The sequence below is a fragment of the Pithys albifrons genome, chromosome 18, assembly GCF_047495875.1.
Source record: "Pithys albifrons albifrons isolate INPA30051 chromosome 18, PitAlb_v1, whole genome shotgun sequence".
NCBI classification, from domain to species: domain Eukaryota; kingdom Metazoa; phylum Chordata; class Aves; order Passeriformes; family Thamnophilidae; genus Pithys; species Pithys albifrons.
The window spans coordinates 14717626-14726484 of NC_092475.1; the positions used below are offsets into that span (position 1 = coordinate 14717626).

The window sequence follows — 8859 nt, forward strand, 5'->3', positions numbered from 1 at the left end:
CCCTCCCCATCCCCTCAGGGTGACACAGAAGAGTGGCCAAGCCCCTAGAACGCTGGATCAGCTGATGGGGGGAGCATGGCCAGCACTTTATGAAGTGTCGCTCAGCCCACCTTGTTGGGGGCGCCGAGCAGAGCAACTCTCATCCCACCAGCAAAGGCAGAAAATGATGCTCAAGCTGATTTTACAGAGATTGGGAGCAATTCAGCTCTGAAAACAGTCTAACAGCCTAACAGCCTAACCCACTGGAAGGGGCCCTGGCTGACAAAGACAGTGAGGTGGGGAGATGCAGTGCCCAAAGCCACCTCTGACACCCAAGGGGCAGCAGCAGGGCATGGCACTGGTCATGAGCAAGCCACACACAGCACATCTCTGTCACGCCCATCGGGCTTTATACACCACTTCAGCTTCCTGAATCCCTCAGATATCAGGCTCTAAAGAAATAAAACAGCCAGGGAGGAGGAGCGAAGTGAGGTTTCTTTCCTGAAGGAGGGGAGCGTGGGAGAAGAGAGGAGAGATGCTTTCCCTCTGTGCTACGGCCCTGAAACAGGGATCGCTCAGGCTCGAGCCAGCCCAAATCCCTACAGGCCAGTGGGGGATGCTCACCCCGGCCTCAGGGACCAGTGGCAGGGTGGTTTTGTGGGGGTCAGTGGCTGCTGGGTGGGGAGGTGTCACAACCAGGCTGGGCATCTCAGCAGGCAAGCCCGTGGGTGGGAGAGGTGGAGGGAGGAGAGCACTAGGACTGATGGGTGGGCACACAGTGGCAGAGTGACAGGAGTCTGTCCCCTCCAAGTGTGTCCTGACGTGGAATGCTGGTCCTGGGAGGTGTTTCCCATGGGGGGAGTCTGCTGTGGGGCAGCAAGAGGGGCTGAAGGGTGGGGGAAGTGCACAGGAGTAGGCAGAAGGGGTGAGTGGCCATGGGCTCTAATCGTCCTTGTCCTTGGCCCCGTGCTTCAGGATGCGGGTGAACTCCACATAGTTGAAGTTGCCCTTCTTGTCAATGGGTGCCTCCCGGTACATCTCATCCACCTCCTCATCAGTAAACCGATCCCCCATGGTGGTCAGCAGCTCACGCAGGTGGTCCTCGTGGATGAAGCCTGCAGGGAGGACAGGGGAGAGTCAGCAGGGGACACCATGAGGGCTGAGAAGTAGCATCTTGCCCTCATCTCCCAAAGACACCCCTGCCCAGCTGTCCCGCTCTGGAGCTGCCTGGGGCCTGTCCCCAAGGCTGTGGCCCCAGCCCTCACCCTGGCTGCACGCCCAGGGGTGCACACGGGGCCCTGCTGTACCTGACGCCTCCTCGTCGAAGCAGGCGAAGGCGTTGCGGATCACATCCTCTGGGTCAGTGCCATTCAGCTTCTCCCCGAACATGGTGAGGAACATGGTGAAGTTGATGGGCCCCGGAGCTTCGCTCATCATGCCCTCCAAATACTCATCAGTGGGGTTCTTCCCTGTGGGACACAGGCAGGGGGTGGGTCCAGGGCCCCATTCCCCCAGCTCGCACCCCCAGGGCCAGCCCATGCACTCAGCTGGATGAGGCTCTTTTTTATTGCAAATAATTTGCTGGCTCTTGTTCACCCACGCCACGAACATGGGGAGGGGGTTCCTGCAGCACCCAGTGCTCCCCCCTCAGCATCTCTCTCCATGCTTTAACCACATCTGTAACCAAGCTCTGCCTTGGGGGAGATGCAGTATTTAATTTAGGGGCTTCCAGGAATGAAACCCACAGTTTTCTGGCCTTCCCTGGCAGCTGACACCCAGCCCCACCAAGGAGAGAGGCAGCAACGTTCCCACACAAGACTCGTGCTGCTGATGTGCCCAGCCCCACTCCCATCATGGGGGAACCTCCTCTGTTGAAGTCTGTGCCCCCAGCACCGGCCCCTCTCTGCTCCCAGAGCTCCGGCTCACCAGGAGGAGGGAGATCCCTCCCAGGGCCAGGCAGGACCTCCAGAACAGGTTTGGCTGCCAGGTCAATTATTGACAGACCTCCCAAAGTGCAGTGGAGGTGCAGCTGGGAGCAGGAGGAGGGAGCCATGGTCTGCAGCAAAGGTGAGCCAGCTCCAGGTGGAGTGTGGGGACAGATCTGCAAGTCTCAACCAGTCGAGGTTGAGACTTGCACAGGATACCAGCACAGGAATTAGCCTTTGTCACCCCAACTGAGAGCAATGGGAGGACTTTGTCCCACAGGGGACAACCGCAGGTGACATTCTGGGGTGAGACTACTCAAACACTCCATGGCTGCAGGTTGTGGTTGCTCCTAGGGCAGAGCTTCTCCAGCCCCAAGGGTCTCTTCCCTTCTGGTGAGCATGGCTGTAAGAGCAGAACACTGAGGTGCTGCCCTTGAGTGTCTCACAAATGCACTTTCTGTGCTCAGCTGATGCCAGCATAGAAATCCTCTCAAGGTTTTGGAGCATCTCACCAGAGCTGGGTGTGAGCATTAGGTCACCCAGCAGCTGTTCCTACTCCCAGGGAGGTTCTGGGGGCAGAGGGATTGTGAGACATGTGGAGGGCAGGGTCTCCTCACCAAGGGATGCCAGCATGTCGTGCAGATCCTCCTTGTCAATGAAGCCATCACGGTTCTGGTCAATCATGTTGAAAGCTTCCTTGAACTCCTGGATCTGTGACTGGTCAAACATAGCGAAGACATTGGAGGTGGCACGCTGGGGGCGTTTCTTGGTAGTCTTGGCTTTGGCACGTTTGCTGGACATCTTGGCAGTTGGGCAGGTACCTGGGGGCAGGAGCATCAGGAGACTGGAGCAGGGGCAAGAACATAAGACTCCTGGCAGCCCCAGTCCTGTGCCCAGTTTCCCTGGCTGGCAACAGGGAGATAAGGTGGTCACAGGGTTGGATGCAGGGACAGGCAAGACTTGGGCAGTCCCAGCTCAGGCAGTGCCCATGGCACCCCTTCCTCAGGGCTGTCCTCCAGGGGCTGTAGGCAGTCCCCAAATCCACATGATGCCTGTCCCCTCTGCTTATGGGCACAGGGAGAGATGACCAGTCCAGCACCCATCTGGGTGCCAGTTCTGGGGGCCATGGGGATGAGTATCTGGGCACTTTGGGCAAGTGTGGCCATGCCCCTCCAGCCTCCTCTTACCCTGGCAGGGTTCTCCCAGGCCCCAGCCCCACTCACAGATTGGTGGGTTTACCTCACGCTCTCCATGTTGTGGCAGCAAAGCAGCCCCAGCACCAAGCAGGAAGGGGTTATCGGCTCTGGGCACATTCCTCACATACCGCTGTTTCCCATCCCCCTCTGGCCATCCATCCATCCCATCTCCTGCCGGGTCAAAGGCTACTTGCCGCTGCCCTCCCTGCCCAGGTGCCCCCCACCCTGCCTGGGGAGCCCATGGGAAGAGCCCTGAAGCAGAGGGGAGAGGAAACCATTCACCCTGGGGGGCTGCAGAGCCCGTGCAGTGCAGGGGAGAGTGGCCACACAGCAGCAGGACCGCGGCACTCTGAGCACCGGTGCTGTTGTTAACAGGGGAAGGAGAGAGCCCGGGCGAGGCAGCAGTGAGACAGACAGACCTTTGGGAACATGGCCGAGGCAATGTGTGCCCCATGGAGCAAAGCACCACCAAGGCAGGAAAACCCGGTCCTTCCAAGGTGGGCATTCCTGCCCCCAGCAGGAACAAGGCTGGAGCACAGAGCCCACTCCCACTCCGGGATGGCACCCAGGCGTCCTCACAGTCTCCAAGCAGGGGGCTGGTGATATCCCCACACTACCAGGCTGTGGGATGCAGTCAGTATTTGGGAGCTCAGCATGCCCAGCAAGCACCAATGCTGCCTGAGAGGAGGATGCTCAGGCTTCTCACAATGGAATTCTGCCAGGCATAACTCAGCAGGATGCCAACAAAACACAGCTTAGCAGAGGGATGATCCTGTGGGACAGGCTGGGATGGTCCTGCAGTCCAGGCCACCCTGAGGTCAGCCTGGAGGGAGGGTCACTGCTCCAAGCCCTCATGTTTGCTGCAGCCATTTCTCCTCATATCAGCCCCGGGCCTCAGTTTCCTCCTCTGGCCAGTGTCTGGTTTGGGGAGCAGCTGCAGGGGCAATACTAAATTAATGGACTATGAATAAATTCCATGGGGGAAGAACAGAGTATCAGTCCTGTGCTCTGTGTGCCCTCTGCCTAGTGGGCAGCAGGGACCTGGGCTCCTGCCTGCCCTGCCCTGGGACAGAGCAAGTCTGGGTGGGCTGCTCTGGGATCTGCTTCCCAGCTGGGTCCTTAGTGCTGACCTGGGGGGACTGTGGAGCTTTGGGGAGCATTCCTTCCAGGAGGAAACCAGCACTGGTGCAGATAAGGACAGAACAAAAATAGCCTTCCCCTGCCATCCCACAGTTCCCACAGCCATCCCCACACCACCACTTTCCGGCTCTCTCCCTCTCCTCTGCTCTCACTCTTTCAAGGTGAGCAGAGGCAGAAGCTGGTGCAGCCACCGGTCTGGTTCCCAGCCTGCTGTGATCTCCTGGTTCCCCTAGTTGGGCTGTGCTGGAAGGACATACCAGGGGCAGTAGGAAGTGCCAAATTCCAGTTATACACACCATGGCAACTGGCCAAGCTCCCAGAGGGCTGGGGACTCTCCCCACATCCCAACAATGCTCCCATCCCACTCCAGGAGCATCCACTGAACCCAAGCAGGGCCACTGATCTGCAGGAGACAGGCCCCATGCTTCATGCATCCAGGAAATCCTCTTCCCTTGATTCCCATATTCCCCAGTGGCCACAGCACTGGGATGGAGTCACACTGCCCTCAGCCCTCTCCCTTGTACTGCATCCACAGCCTGACAGCAGCCATCAAATCACCTCACCATCCTCCTTTACCCTCCATCCTTTCCCAGTGCCCATCAGGAAAGAGACACTTGTCTCCAGCCAGCCAGGAGCAGCAGGACTGGGGAGCCCAGCTGTGCCCCCGGCAGGGCGGGCAGCAGACCTCACTTCCCTGGCCCATCTCTGCCTGCTGCTTCCTCCAGCTCTTTGCAGCCAGACAGTCTCCCCTCTGCGTGCCCTGCCACTGACAGCCCCGGGGTGACACACCACAGCAGCAGTGTGGTGAACCCCAGTGCAGTGTCACAACTTCACCAGGCCAACAGAGCCAGCAATAAAAGCTCTGCTGCTGGCCCACAGCACTGGGCTCAGCTTTCAAAACACACAAAATTATTAGCAGAATTATTAGCAGAAGACTAAAGAAAAAAGCATAAGTTCTGATCTCATCACATTAATTAATCTTGTCCAAATATTTACCCTGTCCCAGCTGCGATCAGCTTGGCACCCTCTCCAGAGAAATGGTGCTCCTTAAGGGGATTAAGTACAATTTTGACAGCACACTGATCTGCTGTTTGATCCAAAATATGCCCTGGAAAGATGCTCAGTGCCCAGGTCCTACTCAGTCATTCTACCTGCACTGTTAGACAGTCTCCTTGGGCTGGTTGGGACTTGGGAAGAGAATTTTTGGGGTCAGTGTGGGGAAAGGTTCCTGTGCATGAGACAGAAGGCCTGATTCAACTGAGGCAGTCCCTACACATGCTGCCCTGGTCCTCGAGGCCATGTTTTCTGGGATTCCCCAAATCCCAGTGCCCAGAGTGTTTCAGAGAATGCCCAGCCTTGATGCCCTGCATGCTGGGGTGGACCCACCTCAGTTAAATGATGCGCCACCAAACCTTCATCTTCCTCCTCAGCAAGAAGGAAACCCAGAGACACTGGTCCTGCTCCTGCCAACCCCCCCTGAAAGCCCCATCCCAGTGCTGTTCCAGCCCAGGAGTTGCAGATCTTGGGCCACAGAGCTGAGGAGGTCAGTGCTGGGGTGGCACCATGACAGCCAATGTGCTGGTCTGATCCCCAGCGCACCCCATCACCAGCTGCCCTTATTTCCTGTTCTTCTGCCACTGTTCCTGGCAAGACCATCTTCCAGACTCCTGTGCCACCAGGCTTGTGCCTTCCCTACCTGAGAGCAAGACCCAAGGGACCACAGGGCTGGCTTAGAGTTCAGAAATAAGTAAATAGTTTAGTTTTTTAAAAAATTAGGAAAATACCCACAGTTCCTCCTTGTTAAAAACCAAATGAGCAACTCCATCCTGGTGCCACTTCCTGGCCATCTTGGGGAAGGTGGGACAAGCCAAAGGGACATGGCAGTGCTGCCAAGGGCAGGCAGTCCCATCCCATCCCCATCCTCCTCTCTTCTGCCTGCTTCTACCATACCCTGCAGCTCTTCCTGTTCTGATCCAGCTCACTTTCCCAGCTGGAAGATAAACCAGGGGGAATGCACTACTGAGCTGAGCAGGCTGTGACAGGGTGGGTGGCATGAAGAAGGGGTGCCTGGGCATGGAGGGGACAGGGCTGCAGCAACAGCCTGTCCCTAGGCCCTGGCATGTTCAGGTGTGTTCAGAAGCTATGGTCTCCTGCAACATGCTGCTAAGGATTTTTCAAGAGTGGCCTCTCCAAAGCTGCCAGCTGCAGGAGCCACCTCTGAAAATGCTGACAAGGCTGTGGCCCCAGCAGGACTGCCCTGCCATCCTTGAAACGGCGGGCAGGGACACCACCCACTCCAGTCAGCTTCACTGGGAAACGAGATGCATATTGTGCTGGATGCTTTGAGTCAGGGGGGCACAGAGTGATTCCAGCAGCTGGGGCCGTGTTCACTGGTGAGCAAGCACTGGCCCTCCACCACACATGGCCAGCCACACCTCAGCCCCTGACAGCCCTGCACAGGCAGCAGTTGCTACCCCCTCTCCCACAAGGGGCAGCGGGGGTGAGGTGGTGCCTTGCAGCATCCAACTGTGGCACAGGAGACTGCAGGGCAGCACTGCAGCCAGGGCATCATTCCACCTGTAAAGCTTTGCCATCTGCAGGCACCTCTCCGAGCACCAGGACTGTCCCTGAGAAGATGCCCTGCCCCTGAGAAGACAGCAGGACACACAGTCCGGAGTATCACACTGGAGGAAGAGCAGGGAACAGCTTATCCTCCCTGCCTAATTTGTTGTTAAACTGTCCATTTTCTCCAGGACAGCCCTGCTCAGGATGCACTTGAGAGGTGGCATTGCTCAGCTCCACTGATAAAGGGTGCTGGTGCCAAGGGAACCACACTGCCAGCCAGAGGCACCAGCAGCTGCATGAGGAGTCCCCAGCCTGCTCAACACTGCAGGAATGGAGGCAGCTGCTGTTCTGCTCCTTTTATGGCCTTACTAGATAGAGATGGATGTGGAAATGGGAGGTACGAGGTGAAGGAAAAGCAGAACCTGAGCCCTGGGCTGTGTCTCCATTCCAGCCACAGCCACCAGCACTGACAGTGAGAAAGGAGCAGGGCAGGATCCAGGAGGCAGAGCAAAGTGTGCGGTGACCCTCAGGAGGCAAAGTTCATCCCAGCCCTCTCTGTTCCCACTGGACACTGGGAACCTGACCAGGCCCATTCACAGCTGTGGGGTTCAGCTGTGGGGTTCAGCAGAAGGTTTCTGGACTAGCTCCTTCCTGTCAATTTTAGGGAACAAGGACCTCCCTATGCCCATGTGGCACACGCAAACCCTTCCAAAGAGCAAGTTCTGCAGCCTCCACAAGAAGCCTGTACAGCCAACCCCAGTGTACAAAGACTCAGCACTCAGCGCTTTCTGATGCTCAGGAGGCTGAGGAAAGGACCACGGGCCAGAAGGTCTTCATGGCCTTGGGCTAGCAGTATAACATGCCCTGGCCAGGGCTTGATATTTTTCCAGGAGAATTAAGGCTCACCTCAGCAGGGGAATCTGTCCGCAGAGCCTCAGGGGGGAGGTGAACACAAACTCCTCCTACAGCTGCACAGAGCCTGCCAGGGAGAAAGGAAAAAAATCCCACAGCTGAAGGAACCCAACCATCTTTGGTCAGCAGCAGCAGTTGTTGACACTCAGGGATGTTGCGCTCCAAAGAATGCTGCTCTGGCTGCTGCCCTCTCCTACACATCGATGTTGTGGAGTTTCCCTGGCTTTTATCACAGTCGGAACACTTCGTACCAAAAGAGCATGCCAGGAGACAAGCCAAGAGGCCCTCAACTTTTCATGGGAAAGGCTAAACAAAACACAACATCCCTCTGTATTTAAGGCTGAGGGAAATGAGCTAAATAAAGCTTTTCTGCCTTACAGCAATCTATTGCCTGATGTTGCTCTCAGGGCACTGGGGAGATCTCTGGAGCATCACACATGCATCCAGACCTTGGCTTCGGCCATCGGCAAAAGGAATTGAGGGAAAAGCAGATGTTCCAGACAGGAACAGTTCTCACAGATCAGGAGACGGGTGAACCCACAGGCAGCAGGATCTGCTTCTGCAGCTGTGCCATCCCGGGAAAGCTGGGATGTCCTAGCCCCAAGGCATTGCGGACAGTTCCCAGAGCTCAGCTCAGGAACGATCCTCATCTGCCCTCGGCGGGACATCCCTGCCGGGGCTGGCAACGGGCTGCCTGGGCAGAGGGTGCCTGGCAGGGCTTCCCAGGGATCTCCTGGTGGCCAGTCATCCCGTTCCAAGGGCTGCCCTCGGCAGCAGCTCCAGCACCGCAGAGGTGGAAGGGTTGGCGGGGCTGCCTCCCTCTGCTCGCCCCGCTCTCCTCGGTTCCCTCCCGCCCGCTCCCCCGGCGCTGCCCCTGACTGCGTCCCGCCCGCTCTCTCCATCCCGCACGGTGCCCTCCCCGCCGCGGCCGCTCGCTCCTGTCCCGGAGCGGAGCCGCCTCACCTGTCCCGGAGCGGGGAGCTGCGGGAGCTGCGGAGCGGCCGGCGCGGCTCTGCGGGACGCGACTCTGCGGGACGCGGCTCTGCGGGACGCGGCTCTGCGGGACGCGGCTCTGCGGGGCGGGCGGGCAGCGTGTCCCGGCCCGCCCCGGCCCGGCTCGGCCCATACAAGGCAGAAGAATG

The 8859-nt window shown here is 58.1% G+C and overlaps 1 protein-coding gene across 2 annotated transcripts; it reads right to left on the bottom strand.

The window, feature by feature from the left end:
• Positions 1–366: 366 nt before the first annotated feature.
• MYL9 (myosin light chain 9) lies at positions 367–8822 on the bottom strand. 2 transcript variants are annotated; one of them, XM_071572942.1, is made up of 5 exons: positions 8681–8822; positions 7712–7784; positions 2522–2725; positions 1287–1448; positions 367–1094 (listed from the first exon to the last, which is right to left on the bottom strand). In XM_071572942.1, the coding sequence occupies exons 3-5, from the start codon at positions 2703–2705 to the stop codon at positions 922–924; spliced, it is 519 nt and encodes a 172-aa protein (XP_071429043.1). In that variant the 5' UTR covers positions 2706–2725; positions 7712–7784; positions 8681–8822; the 3' UTR covers positions 367–921. The 2 variants fall into 2 exon arrangements, with proteins under 2 accessions (XP_071429043.1, XP_071429044.1); XM_071572943.1 differs by lacking the exons at positions 7712–7784; positions 8681–8822 and adding an exon at positions 3144–3162.
• Positions 8823–8859: the final 37 nt, after the last annotated feature.